At 29.4% G+C, this 22,716-nt stretch overlaps 1 protein-coding gene across 1 annotated transcript in view; it reads right to left on the bottom strand.

Moving 5' to 3' along the window:
• LOC129984283 (sine oculis-binding protein homolog) overlaps positions 1–6,678 on the bottom strand; it is a 253,535-nt gene extending 246,857 nt beyond the window's left edge. Inside the window, exon 1 of the mRNA XM_056094136.1 lies at positions 6,383–6,678. Within this exon, the coding sequence (XP_055950111.1) occupies positions 6,383–6,487 (105 nt within the window). The 5' untranslated portion in view covers positions 6,488–6,678. The remainder of the gene's footprint in view (positions 1–6,382) is intronic.
• Between the last annotated feature and the right edge of the window lie 16,038 nt (positions 6,679–22,716).

The raw sequence follows: 22,716 nt of genomic DNA, 5'->3' as shown, positions 1-22,716 counted from the left end.
TTGAGTAGTAAATGCCTACATTTCAAATGTCCCCTAATATGATTCATGTATTCTACGATCGATGACGATACTATCGTAATTCAGATAGTCCTGTTTATTATATTGATATGCAGACAATTGGTAGAAATTTCCAAAACCATGAACCAACTTAACATTACCTGTTACACAGAAAGCTACCAAGACTATTTCACAGGCCAAGATTTTCACATATGAAATACTAGCCGCCTTTGGCGACCAGCCGGTTCGCCAATCTTAATGCTCGTTAAAATTTTAATAATTAAATATTTTATGTAATTCCTACTTTAATAGCTTCTTCATCAAATATTTTAAAGCTTCAAATTTTGATAGTCATGAAATTCACTCATAATAATATAAAGTCCTTCAGCCATAACATAATATGTATCTCTCTAATTTTCTGTTAGTTCCGGTAGAATTTATGCTTAAAATAAAAATGGAAATGACTAAACTGCGATTAATATAATAATATTTTTTACTGAAACAAAGCATTTTTTTTAATAATATGATTACTGATAATAGAGTCACTGAGCGTTTAAACTTTATGGGCACTAAAGAATATCTTTCTTAAGTTATGTAATATCTCAAGAATTTGTCAACAAAATTTTATCAGATTCATCATGAAGAGATCGATTAATGAACAATGTTTAATTTTAAATGCATCAAACTTTAAGAAAATAAAATGAATCGTTTAAAATAATCGGTTGAAAACAGGTTAAAAAACTACTTAAGAAAACGATGTAAAAACTATGAGCATGCAAAATATATATAACTAACATAAATACAATTTAATTACAAAAGCATACAACTAACCTAAAAATAATTTAAATCCAGTCCGAATCTGTTGAAAATAGTTGTCAACAATCAGAAAACAATGAGCGTGCGTGAATTTTCAATGCCAGTTATGGTAATGCAAATGTGTGAATTTTCTACACCAGTTGGGGTAATGCTATGCAGATTAGAATTTTTAATTTCCTTTATTCTGTGTTATTTTAATTCAAAAGTACTTCAGAATGAATCTGAAACATGGATTCATTAACAATGTTTAATTTTAAATGCATAAAACATTAAGAAAATAAACAGAATCGTTTGAAATAATCCGCCGAAAAATATTAACCCTAGCCTCATTACTGTTGGGAGAAAAAAAATTGAAGCCTTACTCATTTGGCGGTGGGGAAAATGGAAGATTTTTTTGGCAGGAAAGTTAGTTTTTAATTAATAATTAAAATTCTAATTAAAATTTTAAAAAAGGGACCCCAGGTACACATTCCCGACCTTTAAGGTATACATGTACCAAATTTGATAGCTGTATGTCAAATGACCTGGCCTGTAGAGCGCCAACACACACACACACACACATTGAGCTTTATTATAAGTATAGATATAGATATAGATTTCAACTGAAAAAAATTGTAACCATCAATAAATTTGATATTGACATTCAGATGAATTCCTACTCTATATACGCTATAGATCTATATGCTACGCTATATACGCTATACTACAGATTTCAAGCTATAGCTACATGGGGACGTAAAAAAAAGCCACTTTTTATTTTCTCGAATACATAGTACAAAGTATAGTAATCGTCGAAAAATTCGAACTCCTGATTTTAAAGAATCTCCAGGTTTTACCCCTCCCCTGAGTTCGAAAAACGCATTTATGAAAAGTGACAGTCCGTCTGTCTGTCTGTGACAAAGATAACTTAAATACGCTTTGTGATGAATGGTTGAAATTAGGTTGAAATCTTTATATCAAATTTTGAGCAAAATTGGTTCAGAGGAAATCCGCCTGCCCGGCTGTTCGAATATAAGTTAAGACAATAACTATAAAATAAAGAGAGCTAGATAGATAAGATTTGGTACACAGATTTAACATCGGTAGTGTAGACAACTTTTAAAGTTTGAGACAAAAGACGTGTTTGTCTCTACTTTCAGAAACATGTTAACGCGATAATTTTAAAACGCAAATATATCAAATTTGTCATGGGATTTTGTGATTACGAGTGCAGTTTTGTATTAAATCTTAGTTTCAATCGATTGGGAAAAGAGTGTCTGAAGCACAAATTCGATTTTCGAATACTATGAATCGTATGACTGTTGTTTTTCGCCAAGATAACACGATAGATTCAGTAAAAATTCTGAATTCACGCCAAAAGTTAATATTCTATAACCATTTTACGCCAGTGCCATGCAAAGCGTTCTCTGGCATGACAAGTTTATTAGAGCGAACGTGAGACAATTTCCACTGGTTACCAGATACCAGAGACAGTAACCAGCGGGATAGTAAATAGCGGGAAGAAGAAACTATAGTAAACGCTAAAAAAAATTGAATCCAAAATTTCAGACCTTCTTGTGTTCGAAAAACACACTTTTGAAAATGAATACGATAGCTCAAAGACACTTTGAGCTAGACGGATGAAATTTGGTAACTGGTCTTTGAGCCAAATTTGCAGATATCTAACAAATTTTTAAAGAAATTCACAAAGAGAAAGTTTGAATCTCTGTCTTTTTAAATACAAGTGAACACATTAGCTAAAAATGCTAAAAATCTGGATAAATAAAAGTGTTAACATAGTTTATGCATCTAAAGCATATAGATTCATATATAAATTTGGGCGAAATGCGCAAATGGATTGATTGCCTATCGGTCAGCCCATTGACCGATAGACGTTAGATAGACTTTACACCGATAAGTAGATTCTGTTTATTTGCATGAACATAAATTCATTACTCAGAAACACTTTGATTTAAATAAATGAAATTAGGTTTGCTCGTATATTCGTAATTTTTTTTTTTTTTTTTTTTTTTTTGTCAAATTATTGTTTCAAGCGGTCGATAAAAAAAATTCCCAAACTGCCTTCTCAATTTTCTTCTCTATACTAAGGAAAACGGCACACTCATTGGCGAGACTCTGAAAATAAAAATCAGAGCGCTCGAGGCATTTATGGTCTTACCAGCAGTTTCATGCGTAGAAAGAAATGACAGCAACTTTACGAAAGAGTAGGTGAAAAAGTTTCGATGGGACCATTCCCGTTGGTTTTGACTTTTAAAACCAACGGGAATGACTTTTGTAAACATGTTTCTCTGTGAGCACGATAATTCAAAAACGCAGCAAAACTAGACGGATGAAAGTTGGTATGGATTGGTCTTATTGTTAGTTCATTCAACCATTCATAAAATATATAAAATCATTAAAATATATACAAAATATATAAAAGAACGAGATATTACGAAAACAATGAGCTAGCGATGAAATATGGTGCATGGTTTTATTACTGCCATTATATTGAATTAAATCTGTCAAAAAATTAATTGATTGCCGAATTGCCCTTTCACTGAGAATTTGAACGTACAAATATTCTTTTAAAGAATTTTAATTAATTGGTTAAATAGCGGCCATTTTTTTTAATTTAACTTAAATTTCTCGATAATTTTTCAGAAATGTTTTAGATACAAAAAATAAAAAAATGTTGAATTTTCGGCGACAATAAGAAACAAAAAACTTCAAGTATATTTTTTTTCTAGTTTCCTTACTGTAACTTTATAAAATTTATATGAAACAATAATTATATATAAAATCACTTATTGTAAAATTAATAATATTTTGGGAAATTATTTTTTATAAATATACTACAAATTTAATTTTTTATTATTAGTTTTATTTAAAAAATTGCTTGAAAAATTTCTCTTTTTTTTTCTGAATGAAAAATTATTACTATTATTATTGTTATTATTATTGAAGAAACTATTTTAAAATTAAAATGAGTTATTATAGCTGATAATTATTGATGCTGAAAAGTATTTCATGTCAAAAATTTATTAAGCTTTTTTTAATGCTATTTACAAATGACATCTAAAGATAATAAAGAATTCCCTTTACAATGTAAATATTTGTTTACAATTTTAACTAGTAAATTCCTTTCGTAAATCTTGAAAATAAATTTCGAAATTAAAATTTTTTTATCTGAAATGGCACTTTAATTTTCCCCAAAATAAAACTTTTTACCCCTAAATAAAATTCTGTATACATCCGGCTTCTAAAGCTCAAACTTTTTAAAAAATAAAGATCGGCAGTTCAAACCTCTGTTTCATTTTTCCAACATCACTTAGAAAAAAATAAATATGAAAATCGTTTGGGTTTGGGAGATTTTATTATTATTCAAGGAGTTTTGATACTCAAATAAATTTCTTTTTTTTTTTCTCATTTATTATCGCTTTATAAATTTGTTTTTTTACTAGAGGCACTAATTTAATTCAATATTTTTTTTTTGCATATTGATTGATGGGCTTAATCTTAAAAGGTATGGTTCAATATAAATGGGCAAAACTAATTTAAAAAAATTACAGAATTATCTGCGCCTAAAATATTTTATTATTATAGAACATATTTCTGTATGCAATTGAATTACTTTTCTCTCTCATTAATTATGTTTTATTGTACGAGGTTTATACTATTATGTCATACGTTTATACGTAATTTAGGTCATGAAAATAAATTTTAGCGTTTTGATGGATCAGTTACATAAGATTCAAGAGCGAAAAAAATTTTAAGAACACCTCTAGAACAGCATTCCTTAATTTGTGATCTCATATCTCGAGTGGAATCGTGTGAAACACTTATATGACCGCGAATATTTAACGAAATGTTCATGTTTCCATTTCAGTCCTCATTGGTTATAAACAAAAATTATTTTAAAAACGCATTTTGTTTTCAAAATAGCTTAATAAATTTATGTTGAATAATTATTTTAAACTGAATCTCTCCTTTTATGTATAAATAAATAATATATCATTATCTTTGTTATTTTATAATTTTGGAACGAAGAACAGGAAGCAAAAATAGATTCTACTATAAAATGGAATGAAAGTGGAAAAAGTTTCAGAAACCACATTTTTTTTAAGCAAATCAAAATCTGATAAGTAATTAATTTAAATTCAGTTTTTTTTTTGCTGTGAATAATTGGATGCCCCATTTTATTTCTTAATAAAAAGTTTGTGATTAAAAATGAAGAGGTAAAAATTGCCCGAGTTTCAAATAAAAAATTTTCACAAAAAAAAAAAAAAAAAAATCTTAACGTTCGCTTACTTATGCATTAAAAAAAAAAACAGTTTTTAGTATTCAAACTAAAATATTTCAATTAACTTTTTGTCTTTCATTTTACAATAGGGCTTCTAATCAAATAATGTAGTAATTTATATATTTATGTACATAACAATGATTTTTTTTTTTTACACAAACTCAAACATTTTTTTTAATTTTTCACATTATTTTTCAAGACTATAAGAAAGTCGTTGCTAGCTTTTGAAAGTTAATCTAAAATATAAGTTAATAAAAAATTATCTTTTCGGTGTTTTTCAGCCATTTCTTTCAAAAATATTAGCTAATAAAAATAATTTAAATTTTTTTTAAAAAGTCATCATTAATATCAGTTTTCTTTATGAGCAATTTTTAAAATTTTAATAATTTTTTTAATTTAATTTAATAAACAACTTTTTACCAGTTATGATGAAATTCAATAAATTTCATTATTCCATCAATCCAATCAATGATGGGTTTTTGTCAATGTTAAAAATAGAATTTTAATTAAAAAGTATTCCTTTGGAGAGTATTTCCAAAATAAGATTTTCACCTCCGCTTTTATTTCGCAGTTTATACCTTTTTCAACTTGAAAGTGTAATTATTTATAATAGAGTGGTTCCATTAGATCCATGATTTCAGTCACGTGAAAAAAAAAAAAAAAGGAGAAATGTTAAATAAATGCATTCCATGATGATAATTTAGCAGCCAGAGAAGCCAACATTCCGGGCGAACAAACTGATCGCCAAAGGCGGCTAGTATAAAGCGATGTTAAGATCGTAAATAATTTCTAGGATAATTATTATTCCTCTTCATATATATATATATATATAAATGAATAATTTTTATTTTAGGACATTTTATTAAAATTCGCTGAATATTTTAGATAAAATTATCTTTATACGAAAAAATTTCTAGTATTTGTTTATTTTTTCCACTTACGGTGACGGAAATAATTTCCATCAATGAATTAAACACTAACTAATGGAAAAAATTTTAGAAGTCCTGGCCTTCCAAAACAAATGCACCATGAAAAATCTCTTAACTTTCTCTTATTATTTCTACCCCCCCCCCTCCCTCTGATGCTGGAGCGAAAACGGAATTAGAGAATTAATTTTTGAACAAAAAAAAAAATGAGATACGAGAAGAAAAATTTTTTTTTTAATTATGCTCTAAAAAACTCTACACAGCAAAAATTTGATTGAACTCTTACACCTACATATACGAAAAATAATACTCTTTCTCCATGATCAAATCAACTGATAATCTATTAATATAATTCGTTTACCTTAATATCTTCATCGGGTTCCCTCTTTACGGGTAGGTCCCCTTCTTCGTAGCCGACCAGAAAGCGTCTTCTCCGGCGACGGGGTGACAGTTCGGCCGTATTCATGATACCAATAATATCAAATGGATTAGATCGGATTTTCTCGCATCAAAGTGACCGCAAACGCGCCACGATGCTCCTCTCCTCAGCCCTCCATCTAGCCAGCATCAGGGATTACTCGGAACATAATAATCGTCTGATCACACCTGAGCCACCCCGAAGAGCTGGGAGGTAAATATGCAGCTTTCTCGAACCGATTGTCAATAAAGCTACTTGTGGTAGGCGGCAGTTGCTCGCTCGACGATTATGAGCTACGAGCGTCATGGTTGCCGCAATTTTGAAAGGGAAATGTGCACTTCCGCGCCAACACCGCCAGAATGGATTTTTTTTGGTAAGCCAAGAAGGCGCCAAGTGATATGTTTGCTGCGTGGATGGGGATGTTCAACTTTTTTTATTAGTGGTCCAGTTATGATTGAAAATGTTTCCTTAAAATGTTTCTACCAAAATGAATTTCGCGCCACAAATGTTTGTATTTTATAATAATACAATTTAATTAATTTAAGAGCATTTATTTTAGTGTTTCTAACCATCCAATAATACTATTTTCTATTAATTTGTATGCATTGCGAATTTTTAATAATAAAGCAGAAGAGAATTGATTGACATTTTTTGCCAATTCCCTCTTAATGAATAAATGCTCAACTAAGTATTTACAACTTCAATTTTCAGATCAACTTCCACTTTTTCAAATTTTGGCAAAAGAAAAATACTATGATCTTAAAAAGATTAACCACGACGTTTTAATAAATCAAAAACCTATTACATTATGATGAGCATTTAAAACGATAACCGAAAAATATGACGAGCTAGATGGATGAATTTTAGCATATTAGCTTTGCTCCAAATTGCAATCCTTTCAGGGGCGATAACATAAATACGAAGTCATTGAATAAAAAAAAGAACGAATTATCTCTTCTTTTGAGGTACAGCAATAATGGTAAGGGTGTGATGGCCACATCCTGCTAAGAGATCACACCTCTTACAGACAGGTATGTTTTGTATTAATTTTAATACCTGTTTTATTATTCTCGGCAGCCGTTCATTAAGATAATTGACGCCAAGAGTCAGAGTGGGAAAGCACTATTTGCTTCCCCCGAATTGTCTCATACTGGTAGGGGGGGCACCTCAGATATAAGGATGAAAATTTTTCGGCATGGTGATTGGTTCTCTCCACACGAGTGGGTACAGAAATGGTGTGGGGTCGACTACCCTTTACTGATAACAGGACGGGCTCCCACAGGCAGGGTTGTATCGTAGCCCTTAGGACTCAACCTCAGCTCAAGCCAATTCACTGATTTATCCGTGTGCCTCAGAGTGGATTGGAGTAGTTAATGTGTAATTACTCCAAATTTTAAATCTGAGTCAAACTTATGCTCCAATTCGGCAACACAAAGATGTCAGAAATGCTTATTCGATTTTTACTACACGACGCTTCTAGTTTTCTTGCCTCCCTCTCAGATAGAACTGCGAATCTAGGCCAAAACTATCAATGCCACGAGTGTCAGATTTTTATTTTCAAATATTGCATAGGAGGGTTTTGTGTTTCGTAGCATAATAAAAAAAGTAAAAACCGGATACGCATTTTTTTAAAAAAAAGTTCTTTTTTGACAGAGTGAAACTTATATTTAACGTGGAATAATTTTAATAACAAAATTATATGTCAAATTTCATTTATAAAAGTTGTTGCGTTTTCTAGTTGTTATGTTTATATACAAGTGAACGCATAGATGGATTTTTTGACATATCTGATTTGAAATTCGATACGGATGTACATTTTAAATACTAAATCTGTGTAAATTTCTTTATTCCATTTCTTTACATTTTATAGGTTCATTTATATTCGGAGATTCGGACAGACAAACTTCTTGCGAATGGACTTTTTCAGAATTTGATATAAGTCTAAAAATGTCGTAGATGGTGGGCCATATACCAAATTTTATCAGATGGAAGCATTTATGAATTATTGTTCACAAACAAACAGAATTCCAGAAATGTGTTTTTCAGACTAAAACTTAAAGAATCGTTAAAGTATCATTTTTTTTCTTTTGATGATTTAAATACTTTCTCTTTGTGCTTTTCTATACGAAGAAGTGAAAAAATGTGAGCCTATAATCCGAAACATTGCACAGTAGCAAGTTGACATTTTAAGGCTTGAATAGCTTTCTTCTCTTCATTGCGTCAACGATTGAATTCTATGCACATTATTTTTTTAAATATAGAAAAGTATGATAATGTTGTTGCTTCATAAGCGGCGGTAAATTTTATTACAGGGGAAATATACGCCACCCGTAAAAGCCAGAAATAGAGAAACCTTCGCGTCTACTGGGGCAGTTAAAGGCATTTTGGAGCCCTAAACAATGCGCATAAAAAGGTTCTTCCTTTAATAAGAGATGAATCTAATTTCACATTTCAACGCATTTTTAAATTTATTAATATATTAATGATTTCTTTTAGTAATTTTTTATTTTAATAATTTGAGAAAATCGAATATTTCTTATTTATTTTTAAAAATATATACCATGCAGAAAATAATTAAAGTAATAAAATTCATGGGAGGTTAACCATCCTTATCAGTTAATGATTCACTTATAAAATTATAATATAATTATAATTTTATAAGTGAATTATAATTATTAATTCTGTAATTATAAATAAAATACTTGGGAGATTAACCGTCATTATCAGTTAAAGATTCACTTATAAAATCATAATTGTTATTTTTTATTCATAATATTATAATTATAAATAAAATTATTAGGAGATTAACCATCATTATAAAGATTCACTCATAAATCATAATTATTTTTTATTCATAATATTATAATTATAAATAAAATTCTTGGAAGGTTAACCATCATTATCTGTCAATAATTCTGTTATTTACAATCGCAAGTATTTAATTTTTATGAAGCATTATAAGGAATTAATAAATTTTAAACAAATATAAAATTAAAAATCATTTTACAGGCCAATAACATTATCAATTGATTAATGCTTAGTACACAAATATATAACAAAAAGAGATTTCTTGTATTTTAATTAGTGTTTTTAATAATTTATATTCATATATAACATAGTACAAATAATTTATAATTAAGATGTTTGCATTTCTTAAATTTAAACTATTCGACAATTAGGCTTATAATATTTTTAACAGATATACCTGCGGCCACTTTTCAATCAAGCGCCTCTAGATATAATAAGTTCCTCCATTCACGATTAAAATAAATTAGAGCTTTTGCTCTATAATATCGATGTATAAATTCCACAATAGTTATGTTTTGGGTTAATTTCGTTGCATAAGTAAAAGAATCGAGAGTGCGTTTGAAAACAACCTTCCTTACTGCAAGCAGTTTTGCCTCATAATCTGATACAAATCTAAAACTGATGCGTTCAGATAGCAAATTTCATCTGTCTAGATGTAGCAGTTTTGAGTTATCATGTTTATAAGGTTAGACAAATTAACAGATAATGTGCTTTTTGACAAATGTGGTCAAAATTCTGATACAAATCTGTAATTTTGGTGTCAAAACAACATACCAGATTTCATAGTCCTAAGATATTACTATCAGAGTTATTTTGCTCACATATACAAGAACGTACAAGACATGAATTTAATGAATTATTCTTATATAGACATGAATTTAATGAATTTTTTACATGAATTTAATTACGTATCTATAAATTTGGTGTAACGAATGTGTATCAAAATTCATCCATCTTCTTTGTTTTCCAAATTCTTGCTTTTATATGAACATAGATTAATATCATTTTTTTAAATGCTTTTTCTAGGTAGAATACAGAGTACTCAGAGATGGACCAAAATATGGAAATTTAGAAAAATCTGCTCTCTCTCTCTCTCTCTCTCTCAGTCACTCTCACACACATACATGTATTATGAAATGATATCTCTTAATCTAAATCTAATACATTTCCTAGTTTTTATTTTTATTTAGCCCTTGTCTCTAATTTCCTGATCCACTTTCCACTTTTTTCATTAAATTAATTCTAACACGCGTTTAATGAAATTATTGATTCGGTGGTTCCCAAACCAGGAACAATGGGTTAAAATTCCTCAGCATACACAAATATACCTAAGATTCCTTGTCTAAATAGAAACGTGGCAAAGAAATCCCTATCAGAATCTCTTAGTAGAATCACTGAAGGGAAAAATTTCTGTCACTTGGCTCTCAGATGGCGATGTAAACAGGCGTCTATTTATCAACAGCTCTCCTCCTTGTGAAGGCAAATTATTTGAAATCCTGTGAACTAATTTTCACCCTTTTCATCATCTGTGTACTAGTTTCTTCCCTAGTTTTTAATAATTGTAGAAAAATAATCTGTAAACCGACGAAGAGAGCAAACAAATGTCATTGTAAAACAATTGGTATGCACGTCTGACAGAATTTTGTTTTTAGAATTTTGTGATTTTTAAAAAAAAATAGTCATTTTTTTCCTAAAAAAAATTTAAAAACTGCAACTAAAATTCCATGACCCGAAATTCCGGTATCATCTTTTATAATCATTATTCAAGCATGTACCTGTACAAGAACGGTCAAAATCATTGATTTTAAATTTATTAATTTTAACAAAGATTTTCATTGCTGCAAATATTGAATGCATATATGCGTGATTGAATGCATATATGCGTGATTGAATGCATATATGCATTCTTAGAAGTTTAACCTCTTCGCTGATTTGACAAAAAGCCGAAGTAGGAAATGAAAAATCGTGAAAATTATTCTAAATTCTTATTGCATCGTTTGCAGGACATTTTCTAATTTTATTGAATTATAAATTAATTTCTAAAATTATTATTACTATTATCTCTGCTCTTTTTTTAAAATGTTTTTTATTCCTTTTCCCTCCTTATTATCGCCTATAATTCATGAAGCGTAAATCAGAGAAAACAATCAATAGTATGTTTCTTATGTCATTTTAATAACTTAATATTAATTATCGTGCCTTTGATTTCACTAATAGTTTATTATCTCATTCAAGTTTCATTAGTATTTATGTAGATCTACTCACTATTAATTAAAAAAAATTCGCTTTAAAGCATTCTTTAATTATTTTAAACATTTTGATTACTAAACAGTTAACTATTATTAACTGCAACGATAACTATTAAAACAATTGTTCAATGCAAAATTCAAAGTAATTTTATCTGGATAGAACAAATCAAAGATAATGAAAAAAATCTCAAAATCAGCAGAACTAACAGAAGCAGTCTCCCTACAACCTTCGGTACCTGTTTCGGTTATAATCTATTTTGGCACCAAAGTCGCCAAATTCGACGCCAAGTTGCCAAATGGTCACCAGGTTTGTCGTCAAGCTCTGGGACCTCCTATGGAACCAACTATGCTGGGAAGCCGCATCACAGATTAGTAACAAAATATATATATATATATATATATATATATATATATATATATATATATATATATATATATATATATATATATATATATATATATATATATATATATATATATATATATATATATATATATATATATATATAGGATGCTTTTTTGTCGACATATTTTGACACAGAATTATAATTTTACGAACAAAATCATCTATTAACTTTTATTTTCCGCATTTGTTGCGTTTTTGAATTATCGAATTTACGTACATGAGAATGTACAGACTGAACAGATGTTCAACAATTTGACAGTTTGATTCAAAAACTATGCATTAAATTTTATTAAATTTTTTACGTTTTGTAACTATCGTGTCCACATACTTTCAAACAAACAGAACTTCTGATGAATCTGCAGAACTGATGCAAAGATTACATACTGACGTCTAGCTCAAAGGGTTTTTCAAGTTATCATGTTCACAGATACAGGGACATAATTGTAAAATCTAGCCGCTTTAGTGACTAGTTTGTGTCCGATTTTTGAATTTTTATGCCGTTAAATATTAATATAGAGTGCACATTTAAAAAAAAAGATTTCACCTTTATATTTGATAAGATCGGGAAACTTGAGTTTAACTGAATTAGTCAAGGTAAATTATAACACGTGCAAATTAAAAAGTGTATATACTATAAAATAAAAACCGAAGTGAAATCGTGCATAAGATTTAATAACCAAAGGAAGCATTTTTATCATGTGATAACACGATGTTGTTTTGGTTAGGGGATTTTGAAGCTCGAAATCGTGTAGGCAATGAATATCATCATCATCATCTTTTAATCGCATATATTTTTTTGCCTGCTTTTACCAGTATTGCATTATTATTATTACGTATGCTTCTTTGACAGCAGATGCGTTTTAAAAAGCTTTACGTAGAACTATGACACTCATAGCTGTTATTTCATCTCAAAATAGGTCGAGTTCCAAAACTTGTTTCCTAGCTAGTCTTGAAGTCCTCCGACTTGTTTCCTAGCTAGAAATAGTGAAAAATTGAAAATAAAAGTTTAAAAAAATTATATATATATATATATGTGTGTGTGTGTGTGTGTGTGTGTGTGTGTGTGTGTGTGTGTGTGTGTGTGTGTGTGTGTGTGTGTGTGTGTGTGTGTGTGTGTGTGTGTGTGTGTGTGTATGTGTGTGTGTGTGTTTTGAAGACAGCGAAGAGACTTTTTATCTTTTTTAATTCTTTTTAATCCATCGGGAAAGCATAATTATTTACAAGCAGAGACGCGGACAAGACGTCCGCCACAGCGCAGTACAAAAGCCGAAGTGGGAGAGAAGGGAGAAATAAATTATCCCTCGTCTTATATAACCTTAGATTTTGAAAATATTTCTTCATAGTGCTAATAGTGTTTCTTCATAGTGTTTTTGTTCTTTTTTAATTTAATTTTAATTTTAATGTTGGCAAAAGCATGCAATGAAATATTTCGTTGGCGGTTTTTGGATTTCCTCAGAACATTAAAAATTAACTATTACAAACTGCGTACTACATTTAAAAATAAAAAAAGATATTATAAAAGATAAAAATGGTATCATTAAAAAGCAGTTATTTTTTTGTTTTGTTTTTTAAGTTTTAAGATAATGCAAAAATCTTTTTTGTGAGATAGTTGTGGAAGATACATTCATCAGTTTCCATAAGTTAAAGAAATTAACAATCTGGCAATGATTAAGCTTATTTTCCTGCTCGATTAAGAATTACTTTAAATTTATTTCTTATTCTTTTTTACATCTTGTTTCCCATGGTAGAGTAATATTTGATGTCTTTTTCAAAGTATTTTTAATAATACTTTGCAGTTCCATTATTTAGAAAAGCATTGAATTAAGTACAGTTGTAAAAACTTTGAATGAAACGCTCTGAAACACAACGAAAAATTGTGATTTTTTTTACATATGACAGTTGCCATTCGACGATTTGTAATAAGCGCGATTTCTGTGTCATGTATATTAGCGTAATATATAGATATATATTAATTAATTTATTTATTTTGAGATAAGGAAATTCTGGAACTTGGAGATTCATCGAAATCTCTTGTTCAAATTTTTCGACGATTAATTACAGTTCTTTCAATTTGCATATACTTCGTTTACGAAAAAGTAAAAACTGAATCATTTCATAAAGTACAAAAGACGAGACGCGCCAAATTGGGATTTTTCTCTCCGCCAAGAAGGCGCCAAAGCAAGTGTTTGCTCTTTCAGTGATTAGAACCCAGTTTGGGAGGTAATAAATTCAATTACGATCAGGAATGTTGGGCGGAAAGCCTGCTAAAGGGAAAAGGGCATTGTTTTTCCTTTATGGTGGACTTATTTCTGGGTTAAATGGGGTTCTATTCTCATGCAAACGATTTTGGATGGGAATTGTTATGTAAATGATTTTAAATCTCGATATAACGACGTTTCCGCTAAAAGATTGAATCGTCTGCGATAATAAACATTTGAAAATGTTGTTGAAAAAGTTTTATTAGCTAAGAGATGAATCATGAGTAATTTGTTTCGTGCAAAATTTTAGGACGAGACAAAAATTTATTAATCGGTTTAAAAATTGTGATTTTTATGAAAATAGAATAAATTAATTTTATAATACTCGTTTCATCATTCACTTCCAATTAAAGATTTAAAATGTAGCGTTTTAAGAAATCGATGCTTTATTAAGATTTTTTAGACAGGGATTTTTTTTTTCACTCATCCAACATAAGTTATTTTCATATAAAATTCTAGAATGATTCTTATTTTAATTCAGATAGAAATCAGAAATAAAAAAAAATCAAATATTTAGATTACAGAATGTAAATTTCGCAGGCAATATTTTTTTATCAATTAAAGAATAGAGGGAAGTCATTTTTCATATTATGAAAATTTTAATAATGTTTGACTTAGTCAAAGAATGGAACAATTTAGCACTACAATAAGAAATACAATAATCAGATTATTTTCTTCCAAATTCCATAAAAACATGTCTAGACTCCAAAAAAATGTTATATTTTCAGCATTTGTGACTTTATTTTTCTAAGGAAATTATAACCATTGTTACCAAATAAGGTTAAATTAAGTCCATTTGTGCTCATGCGTTACAAGTTGAAAGCGCAATGACAGTTTAATTTTTGATTCAATTGCGCATACTTTAGAAGAAAAATGCGATAATGAAATGCATGAGATATGCGGTTAGATGTCAATATATATATATATATGATTCGGTTTATGAAACGCACAGTAGCATGTTTATTGTTTCTGAATAAATATTAATCAATTATTTATAATGATTTATTATAGTTATTTCTTTAATTTTTATACTTTCTCATACAGAAAGTATACAAAAAGAAAGTACACATGCACACACACAAAAAAAAACAACAGATCTCGAGATTTTGAGAAATATCAGCGTTTCAGATTTCCCTGAGTCAAAAAAATAATAATAATAATCTATACTTATAATAAAGCTCAATGTGTGTGTGTGTGTGTGTGTGTGTGTGTGTGTGTGTGTGTGTGTGTGTGTGTGTGTGTGTGTGTGTGTGTGTGTGTGTGTGTGTGTGTGTGTGTGTTTTGGCGCTCTACAGGCCAGGTCATTTGACATACAGCTATCAAATTTTGTACATGTATACCTTAGAGGTCGGGAATGTGCACCTGGGATCCCTTTTTTTGAAATTTTAATTAGAATTTTAATTATTAATTAAAACTAACTTTCCCGCCAAAAAAATCTTTCATTTTCCCCACCGCCAACTTTTCCGCCAAAAACATCTTCCATTCCCCCAATCGCCAAATGAGTAAGGCTTCAGGGTTTTTTTTTTTTTTTTTTCTCCTAACGGTAATGAGGCTAGGGTTAACGTTTTTCGGCGCATTATTTCAAACGATTCTGTTTATTTTCTTAATGTTTTATGCATTTAAAATTAAACATTGTTAATTAATCCATGTTTCAGATTCATTCTGAAGTACTTTTGACTTAAAATAACACAGAATAAAGGAAATTAAAAATGTATAATCTGCATAGCATTACCCCAACTGGCGTAGAAAAATTCACGCATTTGCGTTACCTAACTGGCGAAGAAAATTCACGCATGCGCATTGTTCTGATTGTTGTCATGACAACCACTATCAACGTATGATTTAAATTATTTTTAGGTTAGTTGCATGCTTTTGTAATTAAATTGTATTTATGTTAGTTATATATTTTTTTGTATATGCTTATAATTTTAAGTACATCGTTTTTTAAGTACTTTTTTTAAACCTGTTTTAGACCGATTATTTTAAACGATTCATTTTATTTTCTTAGTGTTTGATGCATTTAAAATGAAACATTGTTAATGAATCGATCTGTTCATGATGAATCTGAGAAAATTTTGTTGACAAATTTTTGAGATATTACATAAATTAAGAAAGATATTCTTTAGTGCCCATAAAGCATAAATTCTACGAGGGGTAACAGAAAATTAGAGAGATACATATCACGTTATGACTGAAGGCCTTTATAATATTATGAGTGAATTATATGACTATCAAAATTTGAAGTTTTAAAATATTTTGCTGAAGAATCTATTAAAGTTGGAATTGCATAAAATATTTAATTATTAAAATTTTAACGAACATTAAAATTGGCGAACCGGCTGGTCGCCAAAGGCGGCTAGTAATAAATAAATAAAAATAATAAAAATAAAATTTGGAATTATTTCTGCCTATCTTGAACACTGTAATTTAAAAAAACTTATTCAAACGGTGATTATAAAAGTCGAAGATCTAAATAGTTAAAATTAAGTACACAGCTTTAAGCTTAAATATATATTGTCCACTTCCCACTTTTTTATTTATTAATTCTACACTTCCTTTAGAAATATTGATCATCTCAGCATTTTCTCGCACTCTGAGTGATGAAAATTCATATTGTTCGCAACATTCTTTTAAAGATATCGAAGATTCTCTTTCCTAAATCAACACGTGTCAAAGAAATCCCAATGAAAATCTCGTAGTAAAATCACTGAAGAGAAAAATTTCTGTACCCTTTGCTCTTGTGTCGCGATGTAGACTGACGCACGCTTTGTGATAATTTTTAGCTGCAAACGATATCTACAAAACATAAAGGATTAGAGGGATCAATTTGGATACTTAGATTTAGCACATAAAGTGCGGATCTGTAGCAAATTGTGTGCGAAATCTATCCGGGGGGTGACCATCTGTTTGATCTGTACTTTCGCATACACATAAAAGCGTTAGCTCAAAAGTCGAACGATTTTAATAAACGAAATGGTATATGATCCTGTTTACTGAAATTGTAGCTCTATTTCGAAATTTGGTTTCAATTGATCGAAGAAATGCACCCAAAAATGCATACTCGACTTCTTCACTTTGATACAAAGCATAAACCGCTCATTGCAGGACAGAAAATAAAAATAATTTCATCACTAGTGACGCTCAAAGTCTACAGTTTTTATGCAAAGAAGTTAAAACATCGCCAGCGAGCATTCTGAGGTGACACCCTGATATGGTTGTAAATAATAAACATATCAGGGAATCAGTAAATTTTCTTCACACCTGTTATATAAACTAAATTATTTTTTCATAAAATATCAATTACATTTTTTTTATTAAATAATATTTTCTAAAATGTATTCTTACAAAATCTCAAAAATATTGTCATTCGTAATAGATTATTCCATTTGTAAGAAATCAGATATTGACATTTTGTAAATTTGGCTTTCTTACATTACCTGAGCTATAGCAAAGAAACACTTTTACAGAAGTATTATGAAAAGTGTGCTATCAGGGTTTTTTAACTACCAATACCAGATCCACTTCTTTATTTGCAGCATTAGATTCACTTTTCAGATTTTTGGGGGGGTGGGTATGTAAGTAATACACTATAGAAAAATGAAAGAGATTCAATTAATTGTAAAATTTTAAAAAGTTAAATTAAATTAATTAAAAAAAATTTAAATTTTGAGGTGCACTTAATCAGCAGTATGACTGCTTGAGTACTAAATTTCATGGCTATAAGTGAGATAGATTTGTCTGGGAATAACCGACACAAGCAGACAAACAAATACACAAATACTTTCTTTCTTTAAGTATAGATTTAATTACATGATTTCCTTCTATTGTTAAAGACCAAAGAAGGATTCTGTTTAATATCTGCGTAGTTTACGAGGCAAATTAAAAAGTAAAGTTACAATATTGTGAAATTTGAAAAATAAATGAAATGGACATTTACATTTTTAATAGCTCTAAGATGTATTGGAACTGCTCGCCTTTAGAAAAGTTCACACAAACAATGGACAGAATTTATGTAAGACTATTAAAATAATTCGGCTTCAATGTCTAACAATTGAGCAAAATCACGGCTATGCAATTATAACGAAACGATTTATCTGAAATTCAATATAACTAATATCTAATAAAACGAAAACTTTGGTACAATACAGCCTCAATTTTGCTATAATTAAAATCTACTAATAATATAATTAAAATAATTATAATTTACTTATCATTTATGATGTTTTCTCGTTTACTCTCAATTAAAGTTAGCCCCCTATTAATACCCCATAAAAATTATTTATCAAGGCTTTGAATACCCTCCCTCAGATTCAGAGTCCCTCAGATTTTTTTAATAAGATTTTTAAATTTCCCTCAAGTTCCACGCATAAGCCTTTTGTGATTCGTAGAATAAGAATAATAATTAAAAAAAAGAGCATGCAATTTAAATGGCATTTTATTAAATGAGTGAAATAAAAATTTGAAATAGAATTAAAGTTCTAAAAATAAGATTATGTGCCAAATTTAATTTATGTAAACAGTTGCTTTTTTTACGTAACCACATTTACATTCATGAAAATAGAAGACCTAAAACAAAGATAATATATAAAGATCGACAAATAACACTCTCTGATGGATTTTGTTCAAACTTTGATATGGATCTATACTTTAAATGGTAAAACTTTATATCAAATTTGATGGATCGATTCTTTGTGTTTTATAATTATCATATTTACTCGCAATCGGACAGATAGACAGACGCATCTTTTCTGAATCTACTTCGTTCAAAATTTTACTTAAATCCACAAATTTGATGTTGCCAAGTTTCATCCTTCTTCTACAACGTTTTTGAATTCTCGCATTCATAGAAGAACAGACACAATTCCACAAAGTTCAGTATTTGGATTGGGAGGAGGTTTGAAACGTGGAGTTTCTTCAACATTTCGAATTCAAATTTACTGACAATTACAATACTTCTGTTCGGTAAATATCATAATCTAAATCTGTTAATAGACATTTAGCAGACGATTCCTTTTCAGACATTTTATAACTGCTACCATTTTTATTTTGTTAAAATATTATTAAAAAGTAAAAGCAAACGATATTTTCTTTGACAAACATATTTTGTTAATATTATTTCATTTATTTTTGTATAATAGCTGATGATCAATTGTAAACCTTCTGGAATCTGGAAATGTTTGTAAAATATGCTGTTATGTTGAAAGAATAAACAAGCCTATGGAATTCTAAATTGCTTGGAGTATTATTTTAGTTTTAAGATGCTCTGCAAGCTATAGTTTGAAGCTTAAGAAAACGGGTAGTTTTCTAGAAAGAATGCAAAAACTTCTACTTTATATATCTCCTTATACTAGAAAGTAAAAATATCCTATTGATGTATTTTTATAATACTCCTATAAAAATTCTCGTTTGTTCTATAACATTATGATAAATTTGTAATTTAGTAAAATTTAGCTCTTTTTATGTGCGGGAGAAAATGCTGCAATCCTTATCATTGGATCGAAACTGGTTTTTCTTCCCAAATGAATAATTAATCATTTTTGAAGTTTTCCGCACCACCTGCTCCATTGTATCGTGTCCAAAATTGACAAATTAGGTTACAAAAATATTTGTCAAACATCCGACGTGTGCGCTTGATAATCTCTCTCTCTCTCTCTCTCTCTCTCTCTTTTTTTTTTTTTTTTTTTGCATATATATATATGAGCATTTCATTTTTATCATGTGAGAATATGATGTTGTTTTGGTTGGGGGGGGGGGTTTGAAGCTCGAAATCGCGAAGGCAATGAATATTGAAGTTCGAAATCGCGTAGGCAATGAATAAAGCATAAATGGCAATTTTCATCAACATGTTTTAATCGTATATATTTTTTACCTGCTTTTACCAGTATTGCTTTATTATTACGTATGCTTTTTTGATAGCAGATGCGTTTTTAAAAAGGTTGACGTAGAACTATGACATCATAGCTGTTATTTCATCTCAAAATCGGTCGAGCTCCACAACTTTGTTTGCTAGCTAGAAAAATTGAAAATGAAAGTTTAAAAAAATTATATATATATATATATATATAGAGAGAGAGAGAGAGAGAGAGAGGGATAGAAACCGATAGAAAAGTCTCGTGATTGTTTCAAACCGGTTTATATTGGTTAATGAATTAAATTAATTAAGACAAATAATGACTTAAAAATAATAATGATCTCACATGATAACTTGAAATTTGCGATCGTAGATTTCATTTAAATTTTTCTCCTGCTTTTTATTTATTTATTTAAAAATATTTTGAATGTATTTATTAAAACATTTTCCATTAATTACTGTTTTTATTTGCAACAGCCTTGTAATGACAATAAATATATTTTGTAAGCAAGTTATTGTTCCTCTAATTAAGAAAAAATTTGTAATATTAATTTAAAAATGGAGGAATCAAATCCAAAATATTGTTATTTTGCAATTTTTTGTTTAGAAGTTTGAATCCCCCTTTCAAAAATTTGTTTTATCATAGCAAAAAACAAAACAAAGCAAAAAATCTTCTTACATTTTATTTTGCAAGAAGTATAGTCCAAGATCTAATTCTCTGCCAATGGTAATTCATAAATATATTTGTAACATGACGGTCAAATAGAATTAAAGTTGCACATATTTAAGAATTTTTGAATGTCCTCAAGCAAGTACTCTTTTGTGACAAACTTCCATCTACTTCAGAGTAACATATTAGTGCATTTATTTAAAATTGTTTTGCATAACTGTACATTACTAATAGAACTTACTTTTTGAACTGAAGAAATAAATAAAAAAATATTTCTTTCTTCAGTTCAAAAAAGTTTTAAGTAAGAAGTTTAAGAGGTTTCAATAAAAAGTTTTTTAATTAAAAAAATAAAAAATAAATTTAAAAAAAAACTTTTTTTTTCTTTCATTACGATACGTAAAAGTAGAAAATATTTTTTTACGAATATTCTGAAAAGCAAAATAAAGAAGCAGGAAAAGTCTCCTCGAAACTCTCTCGCATGTTTTCTAAAAAAGATATTATATTCCCTCTATCCGCATAAAATTGCTGACCATGACAAAGCCGAGAACGGTACAATTACTCAGATTTTTATTTTCGAACCCCCGTACATGTTATTTTTGTATCCTTTGAGAATTCACCTAACGGAAATCCTCTTTGATGGCGATTGGCCCTTAGCCAAAAAGTGGTCAATCACTGACCTTCCTCCTGGTCTTCCCGTGCACCTATCATCATGTTAAAAGAGGAGCGGGCCACCATTTAAAAAAATTATACTCAAAATTCTCAATATTTTTCCAAATTCTCGTTCCACAACAAATGAAATCCAAACACTTTCAAACTTTCCAATTGTTGGTAAAAAATTGATGATTTTTAACATCATGTCGTTCAGTGTTTTGAGATTACTGGGACCATCAGTAAGTCATCATTCTCAACTATCAGATTTCTTCGTAATTCAGAAATTAATATGCATTCTATCAAATAATGATAAGTAGTTTCTATTCCTCCACAGATGCATTTATTTTCCCGCATTCTTCCAAATTGTGTTTTTCGAACTCATGATGGTCTCAAACTGGAAATTCCTTAAAATCTCATGTTCATTTTTTTTAACAATTGCATTGCTTTCTCCTACGTATACGAAAAAAATAAAAGTAAAGGTGTAAGTGCTGAAATATAAAATAATTATACAAAAAAACTACACTGCTTTCAAATGTGTATAATAATTACTCCACGTGATTTCTTTTCATCATCAATGCAATAAATCATCTTACACCATATAATGAAAAACGTATTCATAGCGTACATCTGCATTCGATAGCCATATTTACTTCTGCATATATCCATATAACTCTTCTATAATTATATGAGCATCCGATAGCCATATTGATTTCTGCACATGTCCATATAATTCTTCTATAATTACATACGTTTCCGATACCCATATTGATTACTGCGCATGCCCATATAATTCTTCGGAGATTACATGCGCATCTTATAGCCATATTGATTACTGCACATGCCCATATAATTCTTCTATAATTACATGCGCATCCAATAGCCATATTGATTACTGTACATGCCCATATAATTATACGGAGATTACATGCGCATCCGATAGCCATATTGATTACTGCACAAGCCCATATAATTCTTCGGAGATTACGTGTTGTTGTTATTGTTACTTATGCACTTATCATGACAAGTCCGCTGACAAAGTCAGCGATTTAAGCCGATTTTGTGCAGTAGTTTCTGAGGGTACTGTGTGTCCACCACGAGAACACTTCCAGACAAATATCTTTGCTTACTGCGGGCTTATAAAAACAGGTTTCCGTAGGGAAGATCCATTTCGAATAGAAGGAATCGGATGGAAGTCTGGGGGTTATTTCTTTTCTTGGCGTCAGTTTAAAGCGACGTTGGGCATGAAGAATTTTCAACTCTAAATGATAAAATGAATGATAGAATTTATGGATCTTTTATTACTACGTAGTTCATGACTACTGATATACATTGAAAATAAAAGCTCATTTATCACCCTATTATTTGAAATGACAGTTTGTGAGAA

Source organism: Argiope bruennichi, chromosome 9 (genome assembly GCF_947563725.1).
Source record: "Argiope bruennichi chromosome 9, qqArgBrue1.1, whole genome shotgun sequence".
NCBI lineage: Eukaryota > Metazoa > Arthropoda > Arachnida > Araneae > Araneidae > Argiope > Argiope bruennichi.
The sequence above is the reverse complement of the archived record's forward strand: the minus strand, read 5'-3'. Positions and strand labels throughout refer to the sequence as shown.